The 16,949-nt window shown below is 35.5% G+C and overlaps 1 protein-coding gene across 1 annotated transcript in view; it reads left to right on the top strand.

Annotated features, from left to right (window-relative positions):
• The window catches only part of LOC110445907 (transmembrane protein 145-like), a 33,118-nt gene extending 20,699 nt beyond the window's left edge, over positions 1–12,419 (top strand). Inside the window, exons 4-13 of the mRNA XM_021490769.1 lie at positions 173–391; positions 701–794; positions 1,876–1,947; positions 2,833–2,982; positions 3,439–3,611; positions 4,180–4,352; positions 5,414–5,534; positions 6,173–6,232; positions 7,009–7,188; positions 8,612–12,419. Of these exons, the coding sequence (XP_021346444.1) occupies positions 173–391; positions 701–794; positions 1,876–1,947; positions 2,833–2,982; positions 3,439–3,611; positions 4,180–4,352; positions 5,414–5,534; positions 6,173–6,232; positions 7,009–7,188; positions 8,612–8,695 (1,326 nt within the window). The 3' untranslated portion in view covers positions 8,696–12,419. The remainder of the gene's footprint in view (positions 1–172; positions 392–700; positions 795–1,875; positions 1,948–2,832; positions 2,983–3,438; positions 3,612–4,179; positions 4,353–5,413; positions 5,535–6,172; positions 6,233–7,008; positions 7,189–8,611) is intronic.
• The last annotated feature ends 4,530 nt before the right edge of the window (positions 12,420–16,949 follow it).

Below are 16,949 nucleotides of genomic sequence, written 5' to 3'. Positions count from 1 at the left end.
ATGGATTTTATCTCATTCACCCCTAATAACACATTTGAACTCTTCCAATTCAAAGGTTGGAATAGTTCATTATGAAATTTCAGCGGTGAATGAGTTAATAAAGCAATTTCCAAAATTACTATTGAACAGATGCGTCTAAGAAAGTCAGTTTGTGTTATTGTTATACTTGTAGACCTGTCAAGAAAAGGTTGACATCCTGAAGGACGGCAAGAATCAAATCATCAGACTTGACCCCACATTTGGCAAAGACTACTGGCCGTACTGCGAAAACACTGTCAAGGAAGGTAGAAACTACATCCGCTGTGAGCTTTCCGGGCTCGGTCTCAAGTTCCGATCCATGAGGGAGCGATGGTGGTTTATAGCTGTCAGTCGTTGCAATCAAGGATCTGGGGTAGGTATATATACACTGCATGCCCGTAATGTTAACTGTGGTATGTCCATTACTACCCAATCCGTCCCATAGAATTATGTGTCATGGCAACTAGACCTTTCGGAAATCCACAAGAAATTGATATTACATAGCTGACAATTTTAATGAATCTACGAAAATTACAGACCGCGAAAAAAAACAACATTCCACAGTATTTTTCCAGGTTGTTTTACAATCCACAACATATATTGTTTCTGACGTCATCATGAGTACCTTTGTGTAACGTTTATGCGATAACTTAGCCTCAGTTTCTCCGATACCTAATTTCAGACTGGCCGTGGCATTAACTTGACCTACAATCTCCACCTGACGAATGGAGACGATGGGGATCTACTTCACCAGGAATTCTCAGCCGATGAGTTTTGTAAGTTTTATATTTTGATTTATTTAGTTTGTAGCCTTTTTATGTTACATTGACAAAGTACGGAGGAGGGTAGAGTACTGTAGAGAACATTGTTGGAGATACAGGAGATAATCACTCCTTTTTATATCCCTGCCATAAAAAATGGGGGGNGTGTCGTGTCCAGTCAAACATCAAGCACTGAAACTTATTTCTCATTGACATTGTTAACCCTTTCAACACTGTAGACCATAATGGACTCATCCAGATCAATGTATGGTAGAGTCTACTAAAGTTACATAGGGGTGAAAGGGTAAATGCTGAAATTTCAGGGGGAGAGAGAAAGAGACCGAGTACGTTTGCTATATACACCCCTGTTTATCTCTTCTGTCTATACGTTACTGTTACATCATATTTTGATTAGTATGTATGCACATGTTGTTTACCTCGATCAATTTATTATGAAAGGTATGTCCTGGTTCCAGATGCTGGTTCTACTGTATTTAGGAAGGGGTATCCTAGGTTTATAGGACTGGCGGAGTTGCCTCCCTTGTACCACTATTTAATCCATTACCTCTTCCATGATGCATGGAATCATAGATGTTATTCTGACAAAATTAGGGTTTTACAATCCTTAGACAGTCAGCTCTGAGATAAACAAAACAAAAACATATTTCAAAAATTGCGTCCTTTAGATTTAAATTCTTCTTTAAAACTGTATTTCTGCGATTGGTTTTACCAGTGTTCATCTAACATATATTCAAATTGTTAAACTGTGCTTGAATTCACAACATTTAGACGGAAGATAGTTTCAGAAAAAATAGTTCTGTGTAAGCGAAACTTTAAACTCAAATTTAGACTTGAATGTGATTTGTAAATTTTTGAAGTTGTGTCCACGTGTAGATGAACTTTCCCAAATATTAAATGTGTCAGATACTTCATACACTCCTAGGCAATATTTTGCAAACCTCTATCATGTCGCCACAGGATCTTCTATACGCTAGTGTTGGGAGCTTTAGTTTCTGTAATCGCTCCCTATATGATTTTTTTTGCATTATACTCATTTGCGTATTTGTACATGTAATTGTGACGTGTTCTGTTGCAGATATTCTTCCCATTCTGATTGCCTTTCTCATCGCCTATCTCATCATCCTGGCCGTGTCTGTAATATTTGCAGGTAAGACGCTCAATAAAAGTTAAAAAAACCAAAAATGTCATAGATCTTGATTGTATACTTTATATTATATTCTGACAAGTAGGCTTCTGAAATGTTTAGGGCCATTCTTATTTGCAACAGAAATAATCTCATACCAGTAAGAATAGACAAATCAATAGCTTACATTCGTTTTCTTGGGTATTTTTTTATATGGTGCATGCAGAAATTTCTTCAATTGAATTATGAGGTCAAAAAAATCAAAAAAAATCACTTAACTCATTCATCCCTGAATTTCATAATGAACTTTCCCGATCTTTGAATTGGAAGAGTGCATTTATGTATTGGGGGTGAATGAGTTAATTATGGAATCACCTAAAGTAGAAACTTTTATTTCAACATATTCCTGCATATCGTTCCTGTAAATAATGAGCATTTTAGTGATCCAATCGTAGAATTGACGATGTATAAACACAAACAATATTTTAAGCGACACTGAAATAATTTATTTACCCTGTTATTTACCCTGTACATTACAAACATTTCACTGACCATGTTATTTATGTATACCCTGTACATTACAAACATTTCACTGACCATGTTATTTACTCTGTACATTACAAACATTTCATTGACCATGTTATTTACCCTGTTCATTACAAACATTTCATTGACCATGTTATTTAATTACCCTGTACATTACAAACATTTCATTGACCATGTTATTTACCCTGTACATTACAAACATTTCACTGACCATGTTATTTACCCTGTACATTATAAACATTTCACTGACTAATTTATTAACCCTGTACATTACAAACATTTCACTGACCATGTTATTTACCCTGTACATTACAAACATTTCATTAACCATGTTATTTACCCTGTACATCACAATCATTTCAGTGATCCTGTCTGGACGCCAACTCCTCCACTCCACATTTAAGATGTACATTTCTAGCGTGATTTTGTGGTCGTTTGGTTTGTTCCTGTTGTGTATATCTTATGGACGATATGCCGACTCTGGCTACGAACAAGTTGGCTCAGAACTTGGAGGTAATTCTGATAAATGAAAATGACACCTTTGAAATTTGACACTGGTCATGTTATCAAACAATGCGTACTAAAAAATGTTCAGTTTTTTGTAAGAGATAAACACCATGACAAAAAGGACGATATTACTTTCTTTCAATCATGAACAAATATTTGACAAAATAGCGTAAAAGCTGTTTATTCAATCAATAAACTGAATTTTTGTGAAAATAATAATCAGTAGTCAACTTGAAAGAAAAACTCTTTGTTGACCCTTTCAACCCTATATAACTTTAATAGACTCTACCATACATTTATCTTAGTGAGTCCATTATGGTATATAGTGGTGAAAGGGTTAAGTATGACAATGAAACATATATTTAGAGAACAAATATTAAATACATCAGTTACTTATACAAATTCGTATACACAAGGAAACAGAATGATAACTTACTCTGTTCTTGTCTGTGTGTTTGACAGGTCGTGTGTTTTGTGCTGCTGCTGAGATCTGTTTCCTCCTAATGTTAAACCTACTAGCCAAAGGCTACACGATTACCCGGGGTCGCCTCCCCTGTCACAGCACGATCAAACTGTCTGTATTCTTCACTGTTTACGTCGTGGCCTATGCTGCCCTGTTTATTGTTGAGGCTGAGGTGAGTGAAACTGGTTTCTGTCCTGTTTGACATTTGTTCTATAAATAAGTCATGATTGACCTTTGTTCTATAAATCTGACATGTTTGACGTTTGTTCTTTAAATAAGTCATGATTGACCTTTGTTCTATAAATAAGTCATGATTTACCTTTGTTCTATAAATAAGTCATGATTTACCTTTGTTCTATAAATAAGTCATGATTGACCTTTGTACTGTAAATCTGTCAAGTTTGACCTTTGAACTTGTTATCTGCCTTTTTTTGACCTTTGAACTTGACATCTGCCATATTTGACCATGTACTCAATATCTGCCATGTTTGAACTTTGTACCATACATTGTCATGTTTGATCTTTGAACTTTATATCAGTCCTGTTTGACCTTTGAACTATATATATGTTATATTTGAACTTTATATCATATTTGTCCTTTGAACTTTATGTCATGTTTGACCTTTTCCTGCATGCTTACCTGTCATGTTTAACTTTTGAACTTAACATCATAATTGACCTTTGAACTTTATATCATGTTTGAACTTTGAACTTTATATCTGTATGTTTGGCCTTTGTAGACATTTGACCCGGCTCTGGTACTGTATATTTACGAGAGTATACCAGGTTATGGGCTCATCATCCTCCGACTCCTTGCGTGGGCCTGGTTTTGTTACAGCCTCTTCTTCACACTGAAGCGTTTCCCAAAACGTGGAGGATTTTACTATCCGTTCTTCTTCCTATACACCCTCTGGTCAGTATACCAAGTCATTCTTCACATTATACACACTATACACACTATACACCCTCTGGTCAGTATACCAAGGCATTCTTCACACTATACACACTATACACACTATACCCCCTCTGGTCAGTATACCAAGTCATTCGTCACATTATACACACTATACACACTATACCCCCTCTGGTCAGTATACCAAGTCATTCGTCACATTATACACACTATACACACTATACCCCCTCTGGTCAGTATACCAAGTCATTCGTCACATTATACACACTATACACACTATACACCCTCTGGTCAGTATACCAAGTCATTCTTCACATTATACACACTATACACACTATACATAATATTGTCAGTAAACACAATACATCAATATGGATTTGAAAGAAAAAAAAACATGCACAGGTATTGTGCCTTTATTCGGCCCTTAATCCTGTGCAAAAATCAAAATGTAAAAGTACATATGTGATAATCAGGATTTGGACCCTAATTCTTACATAGGTAAATCTGAGAGAGGGACATCAAACATAGAATTTACGAGAGACACAAACTTTTCTGCCATACTCTCTCAATTCTGTAAACTGGGAAACTCACCCAGTCAAATTTTGTTCTGTTCAACAGGAAAATCCCTCATGTGTCATAACTGATGATACATTGTGTATTCATATTTACTGTGATGATGAAATTTACCGTCGCTAAGGAGGTCGACAAAGGGGAAGTTTTATCAGCGACGAAAATCTCCAAGCATGTTGTGTGTATACTTCTCACTTGCTTAACTTTTTGTCTGTTTTGTTTGTACTTTACGTCCTATTAACAGCTTTGATCATTAAAGGAAATTAAGCTGGAGGTCCCGGAGAAAAACCACCGACCTATGGCCAGTACCTGGCAACTGCCCCACGTAGGTCCCACGTGAACGCGCGACCCAGTGGTGGAGGGCTAGTGGTAGCAGAATGTCAGACTCATTAACCATTTGGCCATCATTTTTTTTCTTTTTCTTACTTGCTTAAAATAAAAAACATATTGATGTGACACAAAACTAACTTACAACAAATGATTTGGTTTAGGTTCTGGGCCGGTCCAATTGTCATCCTCATCGCAATGTTCGCCATGGCTGTGTGGACACGAGAGAAAACCGTTGTCGCGGTACAGAACTTCGTCTCATTCTGTGGACATTTATTTTTTCTGGTGAGTTTGAAGTTTATAGATTTAAGGAAGAATTACACAAGGTGGCCCTATGATCACCTCTGCAACATTAATTGTCTCGTTTACTTTTCCCTCATTCCTTAATTATCTTTGTACTGTAAGTAATGATATTCACCTCTACATATTGCTACTGATGCTACCTTGAACTCTGTATGTTGTTAATCTGACCTTGACATCAGTATGCTGTTGGTGATGATCTTGACCTCTGTATGTTGTAAGTGATGACCTTGACCTGTATATGGTGTAAGTGATGACCTTGACCTGTATATGGTGTAAGTGATGACCTTGACCTCAGAATGTTGTAAGAGATGACCTTGACCTTTGTTTTCTGTTAATCAGGACATTGACCTCTGTATGTTGTTAATGATGACCTTGACCTATGTATGGTGTAAGTGATGACATTGACCCTTTGTATGTTGTAAGTGATGACCCTGACCTCTGTATGTTGTTAATGATGACCTTGACATCTGTGAGTTGATAATGATGACCTTGACATCTATGGTGTTAGTGATGACCTTGACCTCAGTATCTTGTAATTGATGACCCTGACCTCTGTATGTTGTTAATGTGACCTTGACCTCTGTGAGTTGATAATGACCTTTGACCTTTCCATGTTGTAGGTACTTACCAGACCGAATGCTGCCCAAGGAAACTTTCCGTACACCATCAAGACAACCCAGGTATGAGCTAATCAGAAACATTGTTCTGTGTCTATTTTGAGAATTGACACCTTTCTTATGTTTGAAATAATTGTAGGCATGTCCAAGTATTTCCATTCTCGTTTTTTTCCAAAATAATGTACATTTTCTGAAGTCCTTGCTAACAAGCATTTATACATAAATATGTTTTGTGGTAATGTAAGTGTTCTGTGTTTTTCTGTGTCTTGATAAAGAAACAGATGGCTCCAGAAATTTGATAAACTTATATTTTATACACTAGTTGAAGATTTGTATTCTACAAACATATGTATCTTCAATGTTTCATTTAAGTTATGTATTCGGTCTTTTCGTATTGCAGAGTTATCTGCTCTTGTGAGCAGGTATTGATTGTTAGGGCATTAGTTTGTGTGAGAAAATTACGTCTTTTTCTCAAAAAATGATGACGTTACTCTCACAAACAAATGACGTAACAATCAATACCTGCTATCAAGAGCAGATAACTCTGCAATACGAAAAGACAGAATAACATTATGCTGAGCTTACACAGGAAGGATAAACCTTAGGAGAAGGTCATATAAATTAAAGGTCAAGGTCACTGTTACATTTACTGAAGTAAAAAAAGAAAAGAATTATAAGTAACTCAAGTTCTATTTCCTTTGTGTTCACTCTTTACATATATCTTGATAATTGAATTCAGATCCCTATTATTTGAGGTCACAAAGGGCAATGTCATGACCTCTGTTACTACAAATAGCATAAGATCAACTTATTATATCTGCTGATGTTGTTTTTGATAGATCCAGGCAATGGGTAATGATGGTGGAGAAGGGGACCGTTACATGGTGACTTCTGAAGCCTCGTCCTCGACTGGGCCGGACCTCACCTCTCTCTTCGTCACCTCAAATACGTACAAACCCAGCATGGCCATGAATGGTGATGCTGACATAATGCCCCCGTCCTACAATGACGCAGTTGGTGTAAGTCATCAAACGTTATGTTTGAGTTTTGAAACTTAAAATTAACATGTTCACCCCTGAAATTTCGAAATGAACTAACCCAACATTTGAATTGGAAGAGTTCAAATGTGTCTTCAGGGGTGAATGAGTTAAGATTGCTCCATTAACAGGGGAGTACCCTTCCACTAGCCTGGTGCGGGGGACTAGTTGAGGTTTTTTTCAGAGCCTGTAAAAAATGTTCATTGCTTGATTTGAAAAGATAGGTCTGGCTAGTATTATTTTTTCAAAACCTGCCCATTGGCCATCCTCAAAAACCATAGATTACCCTTTCTTTCATTCTTGACACACGTTGAATATGTCAGGACAAAGCTCTGTACATGTTGTAGGTAATACCAGTAGATTTATTGATCCAATTATATACAGCGAAAGAATCACTTGGAAAGGTAATAGTGAAATTGACCAGGTTAGAATTTCCATGTCGCTCCTCTGTAATCTTCAAAGGACAAGTATCAGCCTTGTGATTGGTCAGTTTGTTTCATTCAAAACCAATCAAATAGCTCAACACATACCTTTGGTTTTGTCATGACATATTCCAGGAATGCAGAGAACAAAAGTGAGCATAACCCCTGGAATGTCGAGGATGCCTGTGGGCTAATTGTCAAGATATGAAATTTAAAACCCCTGGTCTATACAAAAAATAAGTTTCCTTATTAATTACTCTATATATTGATGGTCAAGTTATAGCTGGTCATCCATTTGCATAGAGGAAAACTGTTGTTACCTTATTCACCCCTGAAGAAACATTTGAACTCTTCCGATTCCAAAGGTTGGAATAATTCATTATGAAATTTCAGGGGTGAATTAATTAATACAGACCAGTGATGTTTTATAGGGAATTTGGCATTAATTTTGCTTAAAAAATGTAATTCCCTCAATCTTTTTTAAAATTTACTGTTTAACATTAGAAATTCCTAGCTTGTTGAAACTATTTCTGTAGACAACCCGACAGTAAAACTTTGTTTCATTTGCGACCTCATATTTCAATGTCCTTTTTTATTTGTTTACTTAAGATATTTCCTTTATAAATTTCCCTCACTTTATTGCTAAACCCCTTTATAATGTCAAATTTCTCTGGACAAATAGCGGCAGTATAACAAGGTTTTACTTGATGTAAGTTGCTTCTGTTGAGAAACCATTGGATCAATGGTAATTAAATCAGCATGTCTTAATTTGCGCATATAGCTTAACATAATAGTTCATGTATTTTTATTGATTCTAGTAAAAGAATGTTTTACGAAAATTACCCCATCTAAAACCCAATCTTCCCGTCATCGAGATAGAGAAGTACCCCTACAACATGTTCTGATCCATCACTTATATGTTTACATTTTGTAGATCCTGTAATATTTGTATATTTAAAATTTCTTTCCATTACTGTTTTCAGATGAATGGGAGGAGTGCGAAACCATTTGAGCTCGAGAGTGTTAATCAACCTTCATCACCACCTATGTACGAAACCTATGGTTAATTAATTAAAATTTACTTAAAAGTCTTTCACTTTGCATGTCTGGAGTAATCGACCCTGACCTACAAGCACCTGTCTGATCGTGACTGGAATAACCTCCTCTAGGCTACAAGACAACCGTTTTGCCATGTCTGGAGTTATCTACCCTGACCTACAAGCACCTGTCTGATTGTGGCTTTCATTACCTCCCCTTGGCTACAAGACAATCGTTTTGCCATGTCTGGAGTTATCTACCCTGACCTACAAGCACCTGTCTGATTGTGACTGGAATTACCTCCTCTTGGCAACAAGACAACTGTTTTACTATGTCTGGAGTTATCTACCCTGACCTAAAAGCACCTGTCTGATTGTGGCTATAATTACCTCCCCTTGGCTACAAAACAACTATTTTACCATGTTATGGAGTTATCTGCCCTAATTAACCTACCAGGCCATAAATGGTACAGAGTTGTCTGCCCTTACTTACCAGGTAATCAATGGTACAGAGTTGTCTGTCCTTACTTACCAGGTAATCAATGGTACAGAGTTGTCTACTCCTTGTTACTAGTCACAATAGATAGTTGTTTCCTCAGCTGTGATCAATGCTACAACAGAAGTTTGTCCAAATCATTGGCTTTGATAATGATACAGTAGTGATTGCAGTGTTTTCATAGGTATTTCTTTAAAATATTTTATTTGGGACTCAGATTAATAGAGAGATCTCAGTATGGTGCAATGACAAAAAAAAATTGCCTCCAGTCACTGGTTGTAGCTGTACATATAACATCTTGGTAAAGACCAAAATAATGTAGGTGTTTTGGTACCTAAAAGGCATTCAACATATATTGGCAAAATAAAACTATGCAAAAGAGAAAATTCCTTTTTTCTCATTTCCATGAGAAAAAAATTGTGCAAATTCTAATTACATAAGTTTCCACTAAGGAAGGCAACTCCATCAGAATTTGTTTCTTCAACTCAAACTTGATGTGTGCCTTGTACCATTTGTAATAATATCCCACAACTTTGCTACTTACATTGGTGTCTTTTCCCTGCGAGTTGTTCCCGTATAAACTGTTCCATGTACATTTAATTTGTACATAATCATTTCCGAGATTTTCTTTTCCTCATTACTTAGGTAACAAATCTTTTGTTTCATAGCTGTTTTAGGAAATGTCATGAAATGTTTTTATGCAAAACAGTAACAATATCTTCAGTCACAGGGGATAGATAACTTTGGGTATTATAAAACACAGGGGACAGACAATATTGAGTGTTATAAAACACAGGGGACAGACAATATTGAGCGTTATAAAACACAGGGGAAAGACAATATTGGTTGTTATAAAACACAGGGGACAGACAATATTGGGTGTTATAAAACACAGGGGACAGACAATATTAGATGTTATAAATTATAAAACACAGGGGACAGAAAATATCGGTTGTTATTAAACACGGGACAGACAATGATATTGGGGACAGACACTTTTACCTGCAACAAAATTGAAACCATTCCTCTTATTTTTCTTTTTATTGTTATAATATGTGTCTGGCCCCTGTGAAATGAAGGTGTTCCAAACATAGCATAAATATGTGCTCTTTTTAGAAGTTTATTTGCATGGATTCATTAGCAATTTTTATTATATTAATTAAGTTAATTCTGTATATATGTTTTTTAATTGTTGATTTGTACTGTTTGATTGTGTTATATATCTTAATTATTTTACCCATGATTTGTTGAACGGTCTCATGTCTTTCAGTTATCAATTTTACTTATTATAGTTATCCTGCAATAAGTCCCGAGAGTTAACATTTTTTTTGTGATTCACAAAAAGTAGGGGGCGGGCTTATTACAGGTCGATGAAATTGCATTTGTTGGAGTTTCTAGTGATCTTCAATAGATATGGATGGGTGGGCTTATTACCAGGCATGGGCTTATTGCTGGATAAATACGGTATCACCCAAAAGACTTCCACAACTAAATCTGTTACTTTGTTTGAGTACCAGACTTAGGTAGCTTGACTATCAGGCAGTGTAGGTCGCTTTCATTTTCCACATTTTGAATAGTCAGACTGGTATGATTAGATATTAGTTTCTTAATGAAAAACGTGCAGACCTAGTAGTCCGATATTGTGTCCTAGCTAGCCTTGACCCTAATGCTTTCTAATGGCTTCATTTGCAAATTGGGATATTATTAAGCTGTACCCTGAACTGTTACATTTAAAAAAGAATAATTAGGAAAGTCTGCTTCATTGCTGTGTATCGAGCTACCAAGAGTTATGTCCCCTGTTTCACATGAGGACCTCCCACCTGTCAAATTAATTATCTATATTTAGAAACCATTACTTTATTTATTGATTGAAATTTTATTGTGTTTTTCAGAGCTTTCTACTTTTGTAGAGTAGATTTGTAAATAACATAAAAAGGTACTGTTACAAAGGATTATCCTTTTAAATTTAAACTTCCCGACAAGTTGATAGATTTAGTTGTTCTGCGTCCTGGAATTTCTGCACATGCTGATTAGATTGTGTTCCGTCTCCTGTGCCATACAATCTCCTTTACGAGTTTTCAATGGCGTGACCATAATATTGATGACACTTAAAACTGTAAATTTCCACGGGGATCTATTTTTTGTCTTTTCTATGAATGAACTGAAATTAACGGAGGACCTGGGTGCATTAAGATAAAACAGTTATCGAAAACTAATAACTTTCTTTGCTGTACCAGAAAGTATATCATCAAGATTGATAATATGCTTGCGGTACCCAAAACTATATAATTGATGTTGACAACATAGTGTCTGTTTTCATCTTCGTAAATCAAGAATTCCACTCGGGATAAATGTATCTTCTCTATATTCTGTAAAACGGGAATTTTCTCGTGAAGAAATGTTCACATTGTGAGAAATGTTCGCATTGTGACCATTTAAACTGATTGCGGCCGTAGACATTTTTGCCATGGCAATAGTTTTGAAAAAAAATCTATCTATCTATAATCTATAAAGAAATATTTGTGGCTGGATATTTTTGCGCCAATTTATACTCCTCTTCAAAAAACGAGACACTTCCACACTGCAAAAAATCCACTTTTTAAGTATGTCATGACAAAATCGAAGGCAAATTGTCAGCGAATTGATTGGTTTCTGACATATAAAAAACCTTACCAATACCTTTGCAGATACCTGTCCTTTAGAATATAACAGATGCATGACATCTGACTTCAAAGCTGGACAATTTTACCACTGTGCTGCCACATGATTCAAAGTATCAAATTCATTGTCTTGTATTATCCACAAGATTTTGTGTAAAAAGTCTTCAATTTTGTCATGACCTACAGTTAGTAGATAAGTAGAAATTTTCTATCAGCATTTTCAGCCCCAAACAAGTAACTGCACAAAATACACAGGTTTTTACAGTATTCAAAGGGTGCGGGAAGATATGTTTATTGAGAGAGGTTCTGTGGGTTTCGAAGATTTAACCTCAGTTAACTAACAACTGTGCTTGTTGTATGCAGAAGTATGGGGACGAGTCAGGATGTTATTATTATTTATTTGTTATTAATTGACCTACTTAATATTTAGATGTAAATACCTCACCGTAATTATATGTGTGTTGTGATGTATCATGCTATTGCTGTCACGTAGACTTGTAAAGTCCAGGTGTCTATGTTTCCATCTCTACTTGAGTAGACACACAGGTCAGTTGTATATAAGTTTTATTTCTGGGTTAATTCAAATTTTATAAAAATTTGTTCCAAAGTTTTTTCATCATTACTGTTCCTGTGTGTTCCATTCAATCAAAGGGGAGGTAACTGTTAAGATTGATAAGAAATGCTATCAATAATTTACCCTTTCACCCCTATGTAACTTAAGTAGACTCCTACCATACATTGATATGGATGAGTCCATAATGGTCTACAGTGGTGAAAGGGTTAACTCATTCACCCCTGAAGACACATTTGAACTCATCCAAATCAATGGTTGGAATAGTTCATTATGAAATTTCGGGGGTGAATGAGTTACAGGTTGAAACAGTGATATTATGATAAAGACTATGGATGAACATTCCTGTTGATTATTGCAATGGTTCGACAACCCCAAAGTATCTGGGGTAACTTGTTATTTCATTACAATTGATGTTGATTGTGATTTTTTTATTTGTCTGATGTTAGCTACGCAGCCCAGAGAATTGATTGTTTCCAAAGCAACTATGCACTATGCAGTATTTGTGAAATTGAAAAATTTGGACACTACCCTCTGCACCTACCTGAATATCTCTTTGGTTTAACATTAACTCATCGACCCCTGGAGACACATTTGAGCTCTTCCAATTCAAAGGTTGGAATGGTTTATTATAAAATTTCAGGGGTGAATGAGTTAAGATGCGTACGTAATTTTCAAAACATTCGTTTTTAATTTTCTAAGAAGTTCCAAATATTTTGGTGACTTGTGATTTCTGGTTTTAATACTAAATTTGAACTTTTAGAAAAATTACGCTACATTGAGGAAGATGTGAATCTAGCTAATTTTGAGCAACTAGAATTCAATCGGTTCAATTTGAAATGAAAAATTTATCAGTACAATTTAGAATCAGTTTTCTTGATATATATATGAAGCAAAATAATTTCTTTTTTTCAAAGTTCACAAATGATCTAAATGAGAAGACAAGAAAATGAAATATTTATTCTAAAAATGTACTTTGAAATTTTCAGTTTGTAATATGTTAAGCTGACTAGTTTTTATAGCTGGGCCAGAGGTATGCAAATATATGACATGTACAAATGCTGCAGATATATATGCAAAAAGCTTCATCATCTTACTTGGGGAAAAAAAACATATATAATCTGTGTGTGTTTTTGTATAATAATCAAGGCCTTTTTTGTTTATACCCCTTTCCAATATTAATTATATAATTTCATCATGTTTCCTAAATGTACATTTAAGTATTTACTACACAATTTCAACTATCCAGTCAATATTTTGGGTGTGCTTTTGTTTTAACTGTTCCTTCCAAGTCCAGTATAAAACGAATGTTTACCAACATGGAGAATATGAATGTGTGATTTATGCTGCTTTTTAAATTATGGATGAAAGTGACAGGCTCCTGATGAAAGTCAGAACCATATAAATCTGTGATATATCTTCTGTTCCAGAACCAGCATTCTTAGTTTTCAGTATACTGTACATTTCTTCCTTTTTTGTGGAGATTTTATTTCTCACTTTGAACGTAAAAGATTGTGTAAAAGATTAACGTAAACGATAAAAGATCTGTAAAAAATTTGTACAAATTATGAACTTAAATATAAATCCTGTTAACTCAGGCTGTTCTGACAGAGAGATTATTTTGACTATTAACCCATTCACCCCTGAAGACACATTTGAACTCTTCCAAATCAAAGGTTGGAATAGTTCATTATGAAATTTCAGGGGTGAATGAGTTAATAAATTTGCCAAAAATCTAAACTTTGCACATTTATTCCAGAAAAGACATTGCAAAAGATCTGATTTTACAAAATTAAAGGACCAAACTGTATATCAACCAGGAGTGCAAGATTCTGTTTCTCAGTGTACTCCTAAGCATACACGATTGTATAATTATTGGTTTGACATGTGAAATATTTTTACCGTCCTTTTTGTTGAAATATGTTAAACTCTTCTAAATATATATGTTACCAGACATTTTTGAGTCCCTTGCTGTTTCTCGTTTCTCACTGCAATCTTTGTCTGTAACTCATTCACCCCTGAAGTTTCATAATGAACTATTCCAACCTTTGAATTGGAAGAGTTCAAATGCGTCTTCAGGGGTGAATGAGTGAATACACATTTGTTTTGCTAATATGTGAAAATTATCACCGCCCTTATTTTGAAACATGTTGAATCCTTCCAAATGTATGTTACCGTCCATTTTGGTGAAATATGTTCGAGTCCATCCCAGCTGTTTCTCGGTGTAATCTTTGATATACATGTTGATATTGATGTGAAATGTTTTAGTCCTTTTTGTTAAAACATGTTGAATCATTCCATTGATATATGTTACCGTCCATTTTGGTGAAATATGTTGAGTCCATTTTAGCTTAATCTCATTGTAGTCTTTGATATACACGTTTGTATTGCTGTGTTTTAGTATGTGAAAATTGTTACCGTCCGTATGTTGAAACGTGAGGAATCTTTTCAGAAAGTGTTACCATCCATTTTGTTGATGTCAGTTCCCTCCCAAGTACCGTCCTTCATTGAATTCCCTCCGTTTTAATTTCATTCAATCTGATTAAAATCATAGGTTACATGGCTTCGTTAACTTCGTACTATGCCTGAACATCTGAGTGTGCCGCGGTCAGGGTCACGTTCAGGTGACCTTTATATTTATAAATACTCATTAAATTTTGACCAATCAGAGACCCTCTTTCAAAAGGGCGCTCAGATTTGTAACAAATATGGCGGACATTGATAAGAATGATGCGAAAGTTCTGAAATTATTTGAGATTGACCTTTTGAAACCCGAACAGAAAAAGATATTGGAAGCTTTATTAGAGAAGAAAGACTGTATGGCGGTGTTGCCTACGCAATTATTACCCAATGGGTACGTTTTCCTTGGCGTTGTAGAAACGTCAGTTCCCGCCGTCATATTTGTTTTGGAAAACTAATCTGTTCGATACCCCTCTCTATTTATCTATCGACTATAATATTCTGATTCGCTCCTCTGATTGGTTCATCTAAAGGTCACTTGAACGTGACCCTGACCGTGGCACATTCAGATGTTCAGGCGGAGCCATGTAACAGATGATTTTAATCAGATTGAATTTCATTGCAACTATTATATTTTTCAAATTTATGTATTTTTTAATATATGAATATGTACAATGTTTACGAAACTGATTTTAAGTACCTAAATACCTAAATAATAAAGAAATCTGTCCGTTTGCTCAGAATGAGTCTCCATGTTTTCAGATTTTTACCTGTACTCATGAAACCATTTTCGTGCTAAAATTTAGATTTTGTGCTCGAGCCGAATTTCTTGACTTGTTGATAAAATAACAAAAACTCACACATTGTCAATGAATTGGAAGAATTTTAGAGAATCTTAAAGCCAGATATAGTTTTAAATCTTCACACTTGACTTTTTGAAAGTGTTACAATGATTTCAGAAAGTTACAAGAAAGCTGGTTTGAGCACAGAATCCATGCTTGAGCAGGAAGCTTCATGAATACGAGCCCGGATCTGCATTTAGAGGCATATAAACTGTTTACCTACAACGAGCGATTTCACCCTGGTAAAATACTAGTCACGCTTCCTACTAGCTCAGCTATGGAGAATTTCTCTAACTCATTTGGTAGAGCGTAAGTCTGTAGTAAACCAGAGGTCCAGGGTTCGACTCCAAGCGGAGGAATAAGTAATCTACCGTACAAGACCACAGACAGATGGTTATTTTAAGATTCCACTTTCTTGATTTGCAAGGTATGTAGGAGTAGTCTCCCTTCCATCAAGTACTGAAGCTGACCATTAACCCACTCACCCCAGAAGTCCCATTTGAACCTTACCAAATCAAAGACTGGGCAAGTCCAGTTTAAATTTCTAGGGGTGAATGAGTTAATAGAAAACAATTTAATCAGGGATACACATTCGGATGTTTAATTGTTTGGACAGATGCCTAAATGACAATTTTTTTACCGTCCATCTCTCTTAAACATTCCAGTACAATACAATGAGTCAGTTTTAATATTCATGTGCGAATTTTTTAACATGATCAAGTCAACGATCTTTGATATTTTATTGAAATTAAATTTTCTTGGCATTCTGATGAAGTTCAGATTTCCAATTTGAAAGAATATCTCATCATATTAGCAAAAGGAGTTGAGGAAGTAACCTCTATTTAAATATATACCATTTTTGCCGTAATTAGCACTCCTCCCCCTATAAGTGCCCCTCCCACTTTTCCAGGAGGAATTGACTATAGACATGACCAGGCCCAATCAATGATTTATATAGAACTTACATGTAAACTCATTCACCCCTGAAATTTCATAATGAACTATTCCAACCTTTGAACTGGAACAGTTCCAATGCGTCTTCAGGGGTGAATGAGTTAAAGCAGAGATTTCTGTCTGGTGATTATGGCTGGACTGCTCATGAAGCGTGAAGCGGACGATTTTTTTTATTTTCAAAGTTCCAGAGCCACACAGACATGTTTATAATTTTCTTCTGCGATAACATTAGTTGAAGTTACTCCATTTTCTCTATCATAACTCACATTTTACATTTTATTATCCTAATAAAGCCCCCCCC

Source organism: Mizuhopecten yessoensis, unplaced genomic scaffold, assembly GCF_002113885.1.
Source record: "Mizuhopecten yessoensis strain PY_sf001 unplaced genomic scaffold, ASM211388v2 scaffold2411, whole genome shotgun sequence".
NCBI lineage: Eukaryota > Metazoa > Mollusca > Bivalvia > Pectinida > Pectinidae > Mizuhopecten > Mizuhopecten yessoensis.
The sequence above is the reverse complement of the archived record's forward strand: the minus strand, read 5'-3'. Positions and strand labels throughout refer to the sequence as shown.